The sequence below is a fragment of the Leptodactylus fuscus genome, chromosome 4 (assembly GCF_031893055.1).
Source record: "Leptodactylus fuscus isolate aLepFus1 chromosome 4, aLepFus1.hap2, whole genome shotgun sequence".
NCBI lineage: Eukaryota > Metazoa > Chordata > Amphibia > Anura > Leptodactylidae > Leptodactylus > Leptodactylus fuscus.
In genome coordinates this window covers 20,007,608-20,026,690 of record NC_134268.1, presented here as the reverse complement: position 1 = coordinate 20,026,690, position 19,083 = coordinate 20,007,608, and the positions used below count along the sequence as shown (strand labels likewise).

Genomic DNA, 19,083 nt, shown 5'->3' with positions numbered 1-19,083 from the left:
TGGCTCGTAATGCGGTACGTAGACGCCGCGGGAGCTTTTGCGGGCCGTATACGCTCCCATTGTTTTCAATGGGAACTTGTACCTTATGTGCGGCGCTATTTTGCGGCCGCTGCAAAATCACGGCCGCAAAATAGCGCCACATATATGGTACCGGCTCCCATTGAAAACAATGGGAGCGTATACGGCCCGCAAAAGCTCCCGCGGCGTCTACGTAAAGGTATTTTATCGAACACAGATACGAGCGTAATACTGTTCTGCGCACATCACCAAGCAGTTTTTGCGGAGGTTTTTTGTTTAACTTTTCAATTTAAACTTTTTTTTTTTTTTTTGGTATGATTTTCACTCTGACCACTAAAGGGCCCGTTCACACGGGCACAGAGGGGACGGATTATGGCGCGTAATCCACGTCATAATCCGTCCCCTCACAATGGTGGTCTATAGAAACCGCCAGGCGGGACTACATCGACCGCTGCAGCAGTTTTCGCCGTACTTCTATCTCATTAGTATTTTTAATATTAAAAATTTGGGGCAGTCACCTAGCAGCTACCCCGATGCCCACTAGTCTACCGTTACCTGGGCCTCTGATAAATGCCATCCTTTAAGATGTAAACTGGTTTTCACGTTGGCACAGAAATTCTGAACCGGAATATTAGAAATTTTAGATTTTTGGCAGCTCACGCTGCGGAAAATGACTTTTTCAGAGTCGGCTTGAAATCCCCGTGTGCTACATATCGTGTTGCTACCGATTTCATCCTTTGCTGCATCTTGTGTAGTCTGATTTTAGAGCAAATGAACACCAGGCAAAAAAAACAAAAAAAAAACTTTTATAATCTGTACATTTTGTTTATTTCTGTCTTTCAATTTGTAAAGTTACGAAAACATTTTGAAAAGATACAAAAATAAATAATTTTCTCCATTGTAGTTGAAGAGGAGGACATTTGGGCCTTGTTTTTGTTTTTAGTGATTTTGACTCTTTGACATGGGTTGGGGGCTGGGAGAGATGTTTTTGAGATGCTCTAAGTGTTGTTGGATGGATGAGCCATTGACGTCAATGGGGGGGGGGGGGGATTCTTTTAGAAAATGAGGCCCTCAGACTTCTTGGAACTCCCAGCTTTATGGTGTTAAGGAGTCATGCGGCTAATTAGCACATCAGAAGGCGGACAAATGGCTGAATGTGGCCCAGACGTGAAGGGTGGGGGGCCCGTGGTGTAGATGGAGCCTTGTCCTAACCAACTACAGAAACATTCCAGTCCTCTATTCAAAAAAAAAGTTTTGTAGATACCAACAAGGAACTTTAGTAACCTTGAGAAGTTTAGTCAGATTGGTGGTTGAAGCCTCAGCCTAAGGCCTCCTTCAAGTGAGCAATTTGTCTTCTGACCCCTCCCGAGTTGCATATTGTTTATGTCCAATTGTGCAGAGCCTCATGTGTGGTTCTCGCCCCGGCCAGGTACCCCAAGTGGCGACTACATAGTTCTAATTCATTGTGTGACCGATACGGCAGATGTTACGCGGTGCCGTCTACTAGGGTGTGTTAGGTTTTGCTTTGGTGTTTTGACGGAGCCTAAGAGGTGCAATTGTTTTTGGTATCTCCGTAAGCCTACAATACCAATGAGATATTTTCTGGCCCAATGCTACGTCTGCCAACACCTATCTCATCCAATCTTCCGCACCTTTAGGCATTGCTTAGATACCTTATCTCCTTGAGAACAAAAACATCAGGAATGTTCTAATGATATAATCCAACGTACCTGAATTTTTTTACCCTCAACGTGGGGAAATTTACATTGGCTTCGAGATTTGTTTTTCGGCCTTCTTCTGGATCAACACTGTAGGATTACGAGTTGGACATGATGGACCTATGTCTTCTTCTAACCACTTTAACTATATTATATAGTAGATGGTTGACTGGCTCCCTTGAAATTGTTCCAAGGGGTAAAACGCCCGTTATTTTATGTAAATTCTCAAAAAAAAGTGAGGCGGTGGGTAGCGCTCTTACTTTTGCAGCACTGGGGTCCTGAGTTTGACTCTTGCAAGGGACAACTTCTGTATGCGGTTTGTATGTGGTCCCTGTTTTTGCATGGATTTTCTCCAGGTGCAGCAATTTTATCCCCCAAATCAAAAAACCTACTGATAAGCACCTATAAATATAAATAACTAGAAGAAAATTTTTTGTTTTGTTTTGTTTTTTCCCCGTCTTTGTTTTCCTACTGTGCAGCAAGAGCTCGACGAGCAGGATGTATAGGAATAGACGCTTTGCAGGTTGACAACTCAATGAGGTGTGTCTTCCAGAGAGTGTGAAGTCATGTGGGATTTCCTGTTGTGTGTTTTTGCATTTTTTTTTTTTTTGCAGGTGTGTGCAAAAAATTCTTGACCCTCAACGCGAAAATAAATTGCACGTGTGCAGGCTTTGTTAGCGTTTAGTGTGTATTTGTTATATCATTTCCAAAGGTTTTTTAGAATAATTTTCATGAATGTAAAAAAAAAAATTGTGCTAATGTATGACCAAAAATTAAGTCAAATAAAAACATTAAAAATCTGTAATTTTTTTTAATGTACCGTAGGTTAAAAAAAATTATATTAAAAAATATTTATTCGAGCATCGTGTTCATAGGTTTGTTCATAGGTGTAAATGTTGAGAAAATTAAGTCAATGGCAGAAAACTGACCAGCTGAATAACTTAATTTTGGACCTTGTGTAACCCCTGTGTGTCAGGTGTCCGATACTCCACCCTGGCTCCCCACCCATATTCCTTGAGAAAAATATTTATTATTCATATTCTTGGCCTCGGCATGTTACACAGCGCAGCATAGAATGTATGTCACATTTCGATCGTACTCTCAGCAGGCGGAAAAAAAAATATTGGAAATTTTTGGGAAATTCCCCTGAATTTTTTCTTCTATAGTCATGTGTTAATATGCAAGCCTTTGGGGCTATGGCACTGACGGCCTATGAATGAATATTGAAGGCGGCAAGCGGTGACCAATATTTGGTGAGGGTTGGAGGACCGACCTTCAATGATCAAGCATTGAACGCCAATTTCATCCGAGTTTTAGTCCTGGAGAACTTTTTTTGTTTTGAAGGGTCCTCCAAGTCTAACCTGGGCTGCTGTTGGGGACAATGGACTGTTTCATGGATCCAGTGTGATCGACTTGACAATCTAGTCTTGGGAGATCAGTGGGTTTCTATTGAAGGGCTGTTACGGGGGCAGTAGGTAAATTTTTGTGACCATTTGTTTTTCTTTTCAGGTTGTGATGGTGTTGTAGAATGTGACTGGACATGTCTGAGAAAAGAAGTCCCTCGTGACCAAGGTGTCCGATCCATGGTATGTACCCCTCAGTTGGTTCTCTCTAAATAAGTTGCGACACTAAAACTTCTTGAACTTTCCATTCCGATAGGAATTTGAGGAGACTTTGTACCCCATAAATCAATTTTACTCTCCTTCCGTTGACCTTCCCGGTGTAGGTGATTGCAAACAGCTGCTAGAATAAGACAGACTTGCTGGTCGCCGCTCTCCATGAGAGGACATGGCACCGGTCTGATGTCATTCAAGCCGACTTTGATGATGTCACGGAAATTTCCAGGCAGTGTGACTCAGACGCATTGACTGGCAGTAGGCAGGGGCCGATGTGTCATCCCCGCACCTGACTACATATGTCGCTTCTCAGCGTATTTAGTGCTATTGTCTTTTAGTGAGAGGCTTTTCTGAGCGTACGAGTCTGACTAAACTGCGTTCCATCAGCCAGGATCAAATTATACCGGATAGATTTTGTGGGGTCGTTTGCTGGCTGACTCCACAGCTTATTCGCACAAGCAGATTTTTTTTTTTCTTTCTTACTTTTGAAGGACTTTTTTACGACTAGAAACTTCTTTTACGTTTTTAATAGACACGTTGCAGAGGCCTAACCTGAAGCTCTCGGACCCCAATGCAAAATATGCAACTGGGCCCCCAATTACCACATCCTATCAAAAATACTAGTGCCGCCTTATGTTGTAGAGAGGAGTTCAGGGCCCCTTGAAGCTCCAGGGCCTGGTATTGATTGTTACCTTTGCACTACTTGTAGCAACGCTCCTTACTGGTTATAGTAACTCCCCAACTTTCGGCCAGGAGAACGTCTCAACCCGTCCTCTACTACGTCTCCAGTTACATGTGATGGTTGGCCTGTGATTCGCCTTCTGAGGTCCCAGGGACCAGAGGTGGATGAGAGTAGTAGTCATTCATGGTTGGTGGCTCCATTAAACCTCCAATATTACACCCGGGACTGATGAAGTAGGGAAGAGGAGACCTTTAGTGTGGATGTTGTTGATGTGGAAGAGAAGGCCTGATGGTGGTTGGGATGCCCTTGACGCCCATGCAGAAATAAAGACTCAGGACACAATGGAGAATGCAAAAAAGAAAAAGGCATGTGGCAATCTTCCATAAAATGGAGGCATAGTCTTCGATACCACTGATATGGAGCTATGGATTGGAGATGTTCTCCTTGGGGTCATTGTTTCCCTATTTCAGGGAGTCTCCTCCAAAAAGTGTGCTCTTTTCTCTTATACAAAATCACACAAACGTGCTATTGTCCGAGCTATGGGTTGCTAGACCTGGTCTGAGACTTGAAGGTCCTTGTCATAGTTTTGAGGTCCATCCAAAAACGCCCTTCATAGCTCGTCCCACAGAACTGCTGTAAACCGTGAGAAGAGCAAAAATGGTCGTCTTGACTGGAAACCAAGACGGGCTGTGCGGTTAGACTGACCCAGCAGACGGGCTGGGTCAGTCTAACCAGAACGTTCCAGCGGAGACCTCCACTTCCTAGCAGGGGGAGTAAAGGAACTGTCTTAATCCCTCCTCCAGACTAGAAGGATCCAAGGTCAAAAGATGGACCTTCTACCTTGCTGTAGCCTGACTGGTATAGTCCAGTTAGAAAAAAATTAGGCTCAAAACACTAGGTAGAAAATCGGGAGTAATATGAGGCGGACATCTAGCTCCGAATCCTCTTTATTTTCCCCTGGCTCCCTCAAAATCGGCCAGATTCCACTTTGTGAACAGGGTCTTAAAGTGAAAAACTCAGTGAATACCCAATTACTAATTTGGTTGTGGCACTACTTGGACACCATTTTTTAGGTCTTTTATGGGATATCTTATGAATACGGAATTGTAAGGGGTTGTATGGGATTAGGATTATGGCCAGTTTCTTCCAAAAAAATAGCAACGCACCTGTCCAAGGGATGTCTGGTATTGTCAGCAAGCTTTGATATGAATTTGTTAGGGTTGACGAAACCTCTCCGACTTCTTTATGGCAGAAAACAGCCATATGGTTTAATTCCTAGATATCTTTTTTACCACTTTTTTTTTTCTTCTTTTTTGTTGTATTATTTGTGTACCAACCATGGTCTACGTAGAGATAGAAATATAGTGATAGATAGATAGATAGATAGGAGATAGATAAATAGGAGATAGATAGATAGATTAGATAGAGAGATAGATAGAGAGATAGATAGGAGATAGATAGGAGATTAGATAGATAGGAGATAGATTAGATAGATAGATAGGAGATAGATAGATAGATAGATAGATAGATAGATAGGAGATAGATAGATAGATAAGAGATTGATTGATAGATAGATAGATAGATAGATCCCTTCATCCAGAACGGTCACTTACCTAGCACTTGTTTTTGTTTTTTTAGTATTTTGGGGCTTATTCTTGACTATTCTCTCCGCTCCTCTATAATTTCTCTCTAACAGTCTGATAATCCGGATTATCTGGTAATCTGACACTTTCCAGGTATATTATTTAACCCTATACATTCTCTCTATCAGATCTCTTTTGGCCTTGCTCCCTTGTGTCAGGTTTAGCGAGGCCTTTCTAATTATTCTGCTGGTATTCCTGCACTAGGGTCGTCTTGGCTTGCTTGGACGCTGCGGCAGCGATGGCGGCGTCACTGCGGGCGGTCTCCTTACACCGGTTCAATCGGATCAGTGATGTACACATCTGACAGGAGTAGTTGGGAACATCCTTCAGACCGGACTGGAGGCAGATTATATCCGTCACTGTTTTCTGGACCTGTCAGGACCTATAAAATGCTCCTCAAGTCACTCGCTTAGGCCGTGGCCTACTTTCTCGGCTTAATTCTGCTTCATTACATATTGCTGCTGCGGCAGAAAACCGCGGCGCTCTTCCTTTAATTAACATCTATCCCTGCGCTGCCCTGGTGTACAGAAGCGGAGGCCTTTGTTGGCACCGTGCAGTGTTTTGGGGGTTTATTTTGTCACCTCGCATTGGTACCTTTTGTGCAAACCTCTTCAGCGTTGCTGTGGTTTCCTGACTCTGACTAGAAGGCCGGTAGAAATGTCGCTATACGTCCTCACCCTGTTACGGCCATTGGTGCTATATACGCTCTGACCAGACCACAACTTGCACAATGTTCACTGTTGTTTTTCACAGATGGCCTCCATGTGGTTTTGCAATTCCGTGTACTACGCGGGGTTAACATATATATATATATATATATATATATATATATATATATATATATATATATATATAATTTCCACATATGTGAAATCTATAACAAAAAGTCCAAAAAAATTTATGCCATGACCTCTTAGTCATATATAGATGACAAGCAAAATGGCCGCCATTAAACCATACAGACACATGTATGCCACTCAGCTTTCCTGAATTTCTGACGGAACGTATAGGACGTATCGTCATTACATCTATCCGTCATGACTTCATGGCGCGTCTGTTATTGCATCTCAGCTCTATTGAAGTGAATGGGACTGAGCTGCAATGCCAGATATAACCTATGAACAGGTGTGGCGCTGTTTCCGGGATAAAGCAGACGTGGTTTGTCCTGGGATAACCCCCTCCCTTAAAGTGGACCCTTTCCTTGGAATCCATTACAATTTTGGAGCATCTTTTCTTGGCACTCTCCATTGTGTCGTTCCTCATTTATTCCGCCTGGAAGTGTATGAATATGTTTGCAACTTTCCGTGCCCTTTGTAAACATCACTGGCATTGTCGGTCAGTATAGTGATGGACGCTATTGGTAAGATGATCTCTTCTCGTTCGTACGTTTCCCGGAGGCGTAACAGAGGACCCTGGAATTTTAGCTTCCTGACCCAGCTGTGAGGTTCTTGCAATTTTACACAAGGGAACATTTCAGAGTCACCCGTGAAATTCTGCACTGGCCTGTGACTATGGGCGTTGTCACCGGCACAGACATAGAAGGCTTTGGTTACCAGCTGGTTATTACGGTGCACCGGAGCCGCTCCCATAGACTAGAAAGGGGAGAGTAGCAAACGTTTCGGATGAAATTATCAATATTGCGATCTGTGAAAACTGCTTTCGGAGACCTCACATAGTGAAACACAGTTGTAAAATACTCTACAACAAAAAATGCAGCAGAAAATAAAACTCGGCATAACACGCTTTTTCACTGCTTTTCTGCTGCCTTTTAATTTTTGCTCCCCAACTCCACCCCATGGGGAAAAACTTAGCATTTCTGTGGGTGACCTTAACATGCTATGTGGATGGGACTGCAAAAGCAGCAGGTTTTTGTTTATTTTTGGGGAGTTTGCAATGTAGTAAAAAAATATATATTTTTACATCCGCAATTTTAACTCTGCACACTAAACCTAATAATAGACTGTCACTCTTTGCTGCAATCAGCTCATTTACATCATAGGCAGGATTACAATAGAAGATAACGCCTCTATAGATAACACCACAGAACCATCATTACGTCACTATTGGCAATAGATGATGTCACAGCTTATCTCCTTCCCTGCCCTGCACAAACCATGTCTAGAAATCTCTCCCATAAACCTCAGTGAGTCGTGTTCAGACTATTGCTGCCTGTGGCCATGACCGTGCAGTAAAGCATACCACTAAATGCTGTTAACAGAGCAGAAGAGAAGCTCAGGCAAGATGGCCGCCCCCATAATCATGGACAGAAAATAGAATTTAAAAAAATGTACAATCAGAAAATAAAAACAGACTAGAAAAAGTGATCAATTTCATATCTGGTTTTAAGGAATACATTTGTAGAATATACTTCTCTTTATAAATCTGATTCGTGTGCAGTGCCAGAATATAAATCGCCAGAGAGTTCAGCTCTGAGGCCGTCAGAATGGTGAATGCAGCCCTGAAGTAGAATACAGACTGTGATCCTCAACCAAGGATGTATTTATTGTAATTACACCATTACATATACATTAGGTCGTGCATGTAGCCATGACGACCTCTCCATCCACCATGCTTTACACTGCTGGCTGCATCCCGGGAAAGCAAATCGTAAACACGAGAGGATTTAGGTGATTTTTTTTTTAACTGGTTCAGATACGATTTTGGTTTCTAGTCGGCGCAGTTGTCTCTCTCTCTCTCTCTATCTTTCTGCCGTCTACCTGCCTGTGTAAGTTTCGTCCTCTGGAAACGACTGCTGGGTCTCCATGAAAATTGCTGACCTGTTACAGGAATGTGCAGCCGTGTGCGCCGAAAGAAAGTTCATTAGCCGCAGTACCTGATTAGCATTCACTCCACACAGAGCACCTCATTAGAGCGCCATCATTGCACCCCCCACCCCCCTCCACCGTGATCAGATTCCGCCCGGATGACAGCGATGCAGTCGCTGTTGCTGCGGGTTCTTTGTTCTGCTAGATTTTCGCTGCAGCCGAATCGCCAAAATCATGTGAAACGCATCATTCCCTCATGTCATGGTGTTATCTGATTCTGGGAAAGCTGGGTGATCACACTACAGCCGAACATGCAGCTTTCCCAGGCCTCTACGACCGACCATCTTAGTTCTATGTAGTATCTCTACGAAACTAGATGTCAGGGGTCCAGAAAAGCAATGGAAGCCATGTTGTCACCCAGCTTTCTAAGACGCTGATTTACGTAAAAGCACAGATATGAATATACTCGTGGCCCCGCAGGCATTGTTGACCTACTAGTTGTATAGCGAGGTTGGTTTAGCGTTCAGAAGTCTGGGAAAGCTGAGTGATTGGCGAAAACACGACTCCGTTGGGGCATCTACTGGGAAGGCTATTCTGGACAGGATGCGGCTTGAATTGGCTGGGGGGAGGGCGGTATGTGGGGGTTGTGGGAATCAGAGGGGGCCGATTTCACAGTGTGAAATATGAGAGCGGCTGGGGGCGAGCACAATGGAGCAGAGCGAGAGGGAAGGGGGTGGCGATACGGCCCTGCTTGTGAATCGGGAAGTTATGGGTTAAATTACTATTAGGAAATAAAGAATTCGGTAAAATTCTTGTAATCCGGTAATCCAGAATTTGTAGAAATCCTGTAATCCAGAGCTAAAAAAAAATTGGTAAAATTCTTGTAATCCGGTAATCCAGAACTTGTAGAAATCCTGGCATCTAGAACCATTAGAAAATACATAGTTCGGTAAAATTCTTGTAATCCGCTCTCCGGTAATCCAGAATTTGTAGAAATCCTGTCATCTAGAACTATTAGAAAATTTGTAGTGCAATGAAATTCTGGTAATCCAGAATTTGTAGAAATCCTGTAATCCAGAGATAAAAAAAAAAAAAAAATTGGTAAATTTCTTGTAATCCGCCGGCCCGTAATTCAGAATTTTAAGAAATGCAGAACTAGTAGAAAATAAATCTACTATCCTGTAATCCAGACTGTCTAGAAATCCTGTAATCTAGAATGGTTAGAAAAAAAATGAGGTCGTTTTGAAAAAATTCACGTAATTTTCCAATCTGTAATCCAGAATTTCTAGAAATCCTGCAATCCAGAGCAAAATAAATGGTTCAATAAAATCCTTGTAATTTGTGCTTTTATAATCCAGAGTTTCTAGAAATCCTGTCATTGCCATTCTGTGATCCAGAGCTATTCATATGTAATTCAGTGCGATTCTTGTAATCCGCCATCCTGTAATCCAGAATTCTGATGTTCCAGCACTGAAATGTCTTGAGACTTTAGTTATCAGATCTGATTTTTTGTTAGAAGGGATTGTATAGTCAAACACGGCGACTTTCTTCCAGAAACAGCGCCACACCCGCCCACAGGTTATGTGTGGTATTGCAGTTCAATCCCATTCCCTTCAGTGGTGCTGAGCTGCAGTACCAGATGCAACCTGTGGGCCGCTTTGGCGCTGTTTCTGGGACAAAGCAGCCATATCTACCTATACAACCCCCATGGGTGCTATTTTGTGTCTTGCACGGTGTCGCATCCCCTCCACCAACTGAGGACATTTATAGTGCTTGATATATTATTTGCATTTGGGGGTCTCTAGAGCCTTGAGTTACGGGGCCGCGCCTCTTATATACCCTTTGAGATATTAACCCTATAAGCTTGCTGTGTGTAGGAGTGGAGTCTAATCTATTGCTCTCTGTTATCAGCCATGTCAGGCCAGGGTGTAGTTGGATTCCACAAATCCTGCCATCTATCCTGCGGACGCCCTTGGGCGATACACACAGCTCCCGTCCTAAGGTTTAGCGCCCCTTTAAGGATGTTGAGCTGTAATTTGACATCACAGTCTGTTGGGCAGCAGCCGGCGCTGTCTGCTCGCTCTGCGGCAGTGAATCCTGATCCATATTAAAGCCTTGCGGTTTCATTGATTTTTTTTTGAGTGTGCCTTTCCCGGTGACGCATACTTGGTTACCTGCAGTATTTGGGGGGTAGCTAAATGCTCGCTAAATCTTGCGCTATGACACGTACCGGCTGCCTCGTACTCTGCAGAATATAATCCTGTAACGCGGCTGTATTTACGACCTAGGACTAAAGCTGCCGTCGTCGGGCCGCTCTGGTCACATACACGTTTGCAAAAATCTTGGTAGCCCCGTTCCACCACTAGGGGTCTGATCTGTAGATAAATGTGAATGGGTCCAATTCAGGTCAGACATGTAGAAATCGGAACCAAACCCCCCTCCACCCCAAGTGGTGGGGGTATCAATACCACCGGTATGAGAATATTGCACCCTTATATTTGCCTCATCTGAGGTTGAGCAGTAAATGGAGCAGGTAAAATCAGGTGCTGTCTGGTAGGCCGTGGATCCAGTAGGTGGCGCTGCCTTCTGTGACTTAGTATGGGGCATCACCTGCCGTATCCACGTCAAACCAGGTGGATTAGGGTTACATTTAGGAGACTCACAGTCTCTGCTCTAAAAGTGCCAAGGCTCCGGGTTTGTTAGCTGTGAAAGGCAGCCAAGGCAGCGCCACCTACTGGATCCACGACACACCTGATTTAAGCCACCCTGTTCTAGACAACCGTGGTTGGGCAGCCCATGTGCCAATCATGCCCTGTACATACCCATTGATTAACTTTAGTGAGCCCGGGCCACAATACGGACAGGTGTTTTACCCCGGGCTCTCAGCCCCATACGCAGACCTGTGTATGGGGCCATGGAATATAATGGGCTAGCACATTGGCAATCAAAAACACCCCCCACCCCAAAAAATTTTGCTTCTTGAAACCAGCCGGAAAAAAAATGCCTAAAGCCATGTTGTAACTAATATCTTGGTACCAGTTATTGATCTGATGCTCACGACCGCCATTATTTGTGTCTTTCAGGTGTGTCACACGAATCCGAACCCTATGCAGATTCAAGGGAACCACCAAAGCTCACCCTGGATAGTGTGTGGAGTATAACACGTCTACACCCCTTACATTTTTGGTGTAACCTACTTGAACTCATTTGCATATTGTAATAACAACCTGCTATCAACATGGCCAGTAAAAGAAAGTCTACCACGCCGTGCATGGTACGGGCAACCGAGCTCGTAGACCAGGAAGACCACGACATTGATGTTTTGAACAATGCGTCCTCTTCAGAGACTAAAAACGACTGGCCGGTGAAGAAGGAAACTGAGGAACACAACGCGGTGGAGGAGAAGCCACCGGCGGAGACTCAATCCAAAAAGTTGCAAGGTGGTTACGAGTGTAAATATTGTCCTTACGTAACCCAGAATCTCAATGAGTTCACGGAACACGTGGACATGCAACACCCCAACGTCATTCTTAACCCCCTCTATGTCTGCGCCGAATGTAACTTCACCACCAAAAAATACGACTCTTTATCTGACCACAATTCCAAACATCACCCGGGAGAAAGCAATTTCAAGTTAAAGTTAATGAAACGCAATAACCAGACTATTCTAGAACAGTCCATCGAAGGTGGTGCTGATGTTTCCAGCACTCAAGAAAGCATGGACAATGATGACCTATCCATGGGCGGCGTATCCATAAATAAGCTGCCCATCAGCAAGCTCGGAAAAAGTCGCGCTGAAATGAAAAAACAGCGAAAGGCCGAAGAGTCGTTGTACGATGCCCAGTACGGACTCTCGGAAACGAATGGACTTTCGGGAGATGGTTTAACTCACGTGATGCCGTCTGTTCAACTTCCACCCAACATCAACCTTCTTCCGAAAATCCCCGTACCTCTAAATAGCAACAAATACAATTCCGCTCTTGACACTAACGCAACCTTAATCAATTCTTTTAATAAATTTCCGTACCCCACGCAGGCAGAACTGTCGTGGCTAACGGCGGCCTCGAAACATCCAGAGGAACAGATAAGAATTTGGTTTGCCACGCAGAGGCTGAAGCATGGCATAAGTTGGTCTCCAGAAGAGGTGGAAGAGGCACGAAAGAAAATGTTCAATGGGACTATCCAGTCTGTTCCGCAGACCTTTACCGTTGTGCCGACTCCGTTAACAACTACTGCTAAGATTGGCCAACCCATTATCCAGACGGCAGTTCCTTGTCAAATTCTTGGGCAGACAGGTCTAGTCTTAACGCAAGTGACAAACACCCCTACCGTAACCGTATCTACGTATTCCGGCAACTCATCTGGAACACCGAGTCCAAGCCAGAAACGTTCCTTACAGAACCCCCAAGAATCTCCCCAGCCGAAGCGTCAGAATCAAGGAAACGCTTCATCTCCTAATCCCCGATTAAACATGGTGTCCTCCTCTCGACACGAGCGGAAAAAAACCAACGAGCAGATTGCCATTTTGAAGGCCAGCTTTGTAAACAGCCAGTTTCCAGATGATGTGGAAATTTACAGATTAATCGATATCACCGGGCTTTCTAGGAGCGAAATTAAGAAATGGTTCAGTGACTATCGGTACAGGAGCCAGAGGGGTATTTGTAACATCACCAGTGAGTCTCTACTGAGGGATCGATTGTCCCCCCGGACTCGACGGCCCTACCATTACAGAGACATAACGCCCACAAAGCTTGCCAAGCTCTCCGAAGAGCAAGTCCAGTGTCTAGAAAACAGCTTTCAGAAGAACTCCTTCCCGACACAGGCCGAATTGGACTGTTTACGGGCTGAGACGAGACTGTCCAGGCGGCAAATACATTACTGGTTTTCGGACAGGAGGAAAGTGAGAGATTGCATGGAACAAGCCGTTTTGGACTCTATGGGTTCGGACAGCAATGATGGAGTCATGAACGGGTCAACGGTGCAATCTGGTAACTTATCGAGCTCTTGGTCAAACTCTTCTGCACAGTACAAATCTAAACAGGAGCAGCTCCATCTCCTAAAAAGTACCTTCGCAAGAACTCAGTGGCCGACTCCGCACGAGTACGATCAGCTGGCGGCCCAAACTGGACTGGTCAGGACAGAAATTGTAAAATGGTTTAAGGATAACCGATGTGTCCTCCGGAATGGGACTTTAAGGTGGATGGAGCAATACCGAAAAATATACGAACGCTCTCTGGAAGAGCGGAAAAAGTATATTAAGATCGTTTCAGCCACTAACACGGGCAAAGACATTCTCACCAGGTATTTCCAGGAATACGGCCAGTTACACGAGGAAGATGTCGATCTTCTGATGCTCAAGGCTAAAGTGGATGTTGACGAACTAAGAGCGTATTTCTTAGAAATGCAGGAACAAGCGACTTTAGATCGGCTAAACAATGAACAAGATGATGATAAACTTGACTTGGAGAGTGAGGTGAAATCTCACGGAGAAGAGGAGGTTATATCAGATGGTGGAGATAGCTGGAGTCAGACTGGACAGGACACCCAAGATGACTTGGTTGATTATGAATATGAAAGTACGCCTAAAGAAGAGACTCGTGTCTAACCAGGTGAGAATGGCGGCACGCATGGTTTTAGGTTTTTATTTTTACATTATTAATCTGATGTGAATTGTCCTTTCTCAGAAGTACTGGCCATTAAATGAGCTTCTCTAGGTTCCCTAAAGCGTTGCACTCTTAAATTAAAGGGGTGAAGAGAGTCATACTGAGCACTTCTGATCTGTAAAAATGGTTACTATCTTCAAGTTTGGACTTGATGACCTGATGAACTAAATATAGTTTACCAACAGTACCAAATCAAATACTGCCCCTATGTACTGCGTAATACTGCTCCTATGTACAAGAATATAACTACTATAATACTGCTCCTATGTACAAGAATATAACTACTATAATACTGCTCCTATGTACAAGAATATAACTACTATAATACTGCTCCTATGTACAAGAATATAACTACTATAATACTACTCCTATGTACAAGAATAGAACTACTATAATACTGCCCCTATGTACAAGAATATAACTACTATAATACTGCCCCTATGTACAAGAATATAACTACTATAATACTACTCCTATGTACAAGAATATAACTACTATAATACTACCTCCTATGTACAAGAATATAACTACTATAATACTGCTCCTATGTACAAGAATATAACTACTATAATACTACTATGTACAAGAATATAACTAATATAATACTACCTCCTATGTACAAGAATATAACTACTATAATACTACTCCTATGTACAAGAATATAACTACTATAATACTGCTCCTATGTACAAGAATATAACTACTATAATACTGCCACTATGTACAAGAATATAACTACTATAATACTGCTCCTATGTACAAGAATATAACTACTATAATACTGCTCTTATGTACAAGAATATAACTACTATAATACTGCTCCTATGTACAAGAATATAACTACTATAATACTACCTCCTATGTACAAGAATATAACTACTATAATACAACTCCTATGTACAAGAATATAACTACTATAATACTGCTCCTATGTACAAGAATATAACTAATATAATACTGCTCCTATGTACAAGAATATAACTACTATAATACTGCTCCTATGTACAAGAATATAACTACTATAATACTACTACTATGTACAAGAATATACTGTAACTACTATAATACTGCTCCTATGTACAAGAATATAACTACTATAATACTAATCCTATGTACAAGAATATAACTACTATACTACTACTCCTATGTACAAGAATATAACTACTATAATACTGCTCCTATGTACAAGAATATAACTACTATAATACAACTCCTATGTACAAGAATATAACTACTATAATACTACCTCCTATGTACAAGAATATAACTACTATAATACTGCTCCTATGTACAAGAATATAACTACTATAATACTACCTCCTATATACAAGAATATAACTACTATAATACTACTCCTATGTACAAGAATATAACTACTATAATACTACTCCTATGTACAAGAATATAACTACTATAATACTGCTCCTATGTACAAGAATATAACTACTATAATACTGCTCCTATGTACAAGAATATAACTACTATAATACTACCTCCTATGTACAAGAATATAACTACTATAATACTACTCCTATGTACAAGAATATAACTACTATAATACTGCTCCTATGTACAGGGATATAACTACTATAATACTGCTCCTATGTACAAGACTATAACTACTATAATACTACTCCTATGTACAAGAATATAACTACTATAATACTGCTCCTATGTGCAAGAATATAACTACTATAATACTGCTCCTATGTACAAGAATATAACTACTATAATACTACCTCCTATGTACAAGAATATAACTACTATAATACAACTCCTATGTACAAGAATATAACTACTATAATACTACCTCCTATGTACTAGAATATAACTACTATAATACTGCTCCTATGTACAATAATATAACTACTATAATACTGCTCCTATGTACAAGAATATAACTACTATAATACTACCTCCTATGTACAAGAATATAACTACTATAATACTACTATGTACAAGAATATAACTACTATAATACTGCTCCTATGTACAAGAATATAACTACTATAATACTACATCCTATGTACAAGAATATAACTACTATAATACTACTCCTATGTACAAGAATATAACTACTATAATACTGCTCCTATGTACAAGAATATAACTACTATAATACTACATCCTATGTACAAGAATATAACTACTATAATACTACATCCTATGTACAAGAATATAACTACTATAATACTACTATGTACAAGAATATAACTACTATAATACTGCTCCTATGTACTAGAATATAACTACTATAATACTGCTCCTATGTACAAGAATATAACTACTATAATACTACATCCTATGTACAAGAATATAACTACTATAATACTACTCCTATGTACAAGAATATAACTACTATAATACTACTCCTATGTACAAGAATATACCGTATATACTCGAGTATAAGCCCACCTGAATATAAGCCGAGGCCGCTAATTTTACCACAAAAAACTGGGAAAATTTATTGACTCAAGTATAAGCCGAGGGGGGGGGAAATGCAGCAGCTACTGGAAAATTTCAAAAATTAAAATGGTCGGAGGTTTTGGGTGCAGTAGGTGCTGGGGAAGGGGAGGGGGTGTTTTGGTTGTCTGTCTGCCCCTTCCCTGAGCTTGAGCACTGTTTTTTCTTCCCCCACTTGGACTTCAGCCTGGCTGACTATAGGGGATCTGCAGTGCTCCTATTAACTCCTTCCTGATGGAACAGGAGCACTGCAGATCCCCTATATTCAGTAGACCGGGCACTGTCAGATACAGGGAGACCTAATGTGTATGAGTTTCATAGTAATTTTCCTTTGTATGTATTCTAGGGAAAGGAGGGATTCAGAACTTTTATTTATTTTAAAGCTTCTCCCCCCCCCCCCACTATTTTATGGGAGATTCTATACATTAATATTGCGGCTTATACTCGAGTATATACGGCAGCTATTATAGTATTGCTCAGACTGTTGCCCGCTCCTCTTCTCTTCTATATTCTGGCTTTCAGGGTTAGTAGATCAGTAGGGCCTTGTCAGAACCACACATTTGCATCAGTTTGTGCATTTTCTTGTGAAGACAAGTTAGCCCGGCTATAAGTTTGTAACTGTTCAGACTACTCGCTTCAGTACCCAAAAAACCCTTACAATCTTCTTTTTCTTTCTTAGATTGGTTGGTGTTGTCGGGGCGCGGCCTCCTATCACATTGGAGATAACAGATATATTTTCCTACTGGATCGGTGCTGGATTCTGCTCAGCCAGGACTCTCTCTGTCTATAGCCTCGTAGTGGATTGTAAAACTGAAAAGAAAAGTTCTTTCCTTGCCAAAGAACGAAAATTCTAAAAGACTTTGTACATTTCCCGCCCATTACTTCTCTACTGGAAACTTTTTGAGTGACGGACATGTTGGTTACTTTTTTTTTTTTTTTTTTTTTTGGGGGGGGGGGGGGGGGGGCAAAAACAAAAAAATTGTTCGCTTTTATTTTTTTTTATTTTTTTTATTTTTTTTTTAAGAAATTTTTGCATTGCTTAGAATTAGTAACCACTAAGTTGTCTAATTTTTTTTTGTTCTCTTTTTGTTGTGTCTATAAAAAATTCTATATTTGTTACTTCCTAGTGGTAGCGCCATTTTATGATGGGACCACTGGTCATAACGAGAGTGGTGGAGGGAGAGGATGGGGGGGTTGGGGGGTCGGAGCGAGAGGGAAAGGAAACAAATTCCAGATCAAATTCAACATCAAGAGAACACGAGACATGACTGACGATTTCCACCGGAACGGACTATCTTGCCAAAATGGATGTTTCTTGGCGTTTCGAGGTTCGGTCTCCAAAAAAATTGGACATTGTCCTGGTGGATATCAAACTTTAAGGGCTTCCTGGTGTGTTTAGGTTTACGCAAGCGTTTTACTATACTGAAAATGGAGAGGATCGCTAATGATATATATGTATGCGTGTGTGCGAGAAATAGATTTTTTTTTTTTTTTTTTCAAAAATATTCAGATCTGAATTTTATTGTTTTTTTTTTAGTTTTTTTTTTTTAAATATATGTATAAAGTTATCCGAAAGCCGCGCGAGCACAACTAAAGACTATTTGTCAGTTTTTAGGTGTAGTTGAGCCTACCCAGTGTGTGCACTTTTTGAAAGAAAAAGTTTTTGAGATTTTTTTTTTTTTTTTTTTCTTTCTGCTTCATATTGTATATGATGAGAAAAGAATAGTTGTGTTTTGAAGACATAATAATGGAGATAATCTCATTTCACCGCACTGCACAAATATCTTAGGAAGTTTGATTAAAAAAAAAATTTTTTTTTATATAAAAGAAAAAATTTAAATAAAGCATTTTTATTGCTTGGATCAAAAATACTTTTGTGTCTGATTTGACTGTTGTCGATGTTAAACATCAAAACCGGCTTGAAATCTTCCATCTCTGGAACCAGTAACCGTCCCATGGAGGAGGAGGTCTATGTACCCTGGTGTTGGGGGGAATTCATACTAGGCCTCATCCACATTGAGCCGTGCTTCTGGAGAGTATGGCTGAGTTCACACAGAGTTTTGTAGATCGGATTTTGATGTGGAATCTGCCTCAGAATCTGGCTCCGAAAAACGCCTCCCATTGACTTCAATGGGAGCCATTCACTTCTTTTTTTTCCATTAGCGTTTTTTTTTGCCGATCGTGGAAAAAATAAGCGAGCTGTCTTATCTTGACATGTAATCCGCCATGGTGTCTGCAGTGCGAGACTCCCTCCCAACTTGGCCCCTCATTTGGGCCTAATCCAGAGTGGAATGCCGCAAATGAATGCCGCCGCACTGCACCGGCATCTAGTCGCAGCTAGCTGTAGGAGGCATTTTTTTTATCAAAATCCGGTCGGGGAGCCGCGTCACTCTCGGGTCAAAACCCATTTGCCACAACTGTCACGGTTGCGGCTTTTTCCCCCGGAGTCGGCTCAAATGAATGGGCCGACACCAAAGGTTGCTGCTGCCAGGCGGACGCCGCGGGGAATCTGCCT

The 19,083-nt window shown here is 41.8% G+C and overlaps 1 protein-coding gene across 1 annotated transcript in view; it reads left to right on the top strand.

Moving 5' to 3' along the window:
• The window catches only part of ZHX2 (zinc fingers and homeoboxes 2), a 37,292-nt gene extending 19,801 nt beyond the window's left edge, over nt 1-17,491 (top strand). Inside the window, exons 2-4 of the mRNA XM_075270129.1 lie at nt 3,246-3,322; nt 11,526-14,051; nt 17,248-17,491. Of these exons, the coding sequence (XP_075126230.1) occupies nt 11,681-14,047 (2,367 nt within the window). The 5' untranslated portion in view covers nt 3,246-3,322; nt 11,526-11,680 and the 3' untranslated portion in view covers nt 14,048-14,051; nt 17,248-17,491. The remainder of the gene's footprint in view (nt 1-3,245; nt 3,323-11,525; nt 14,052-17,247) is intronic.
• Nucleotides 17,492-19,083: the final 1,592 nt, after the last annotated feature.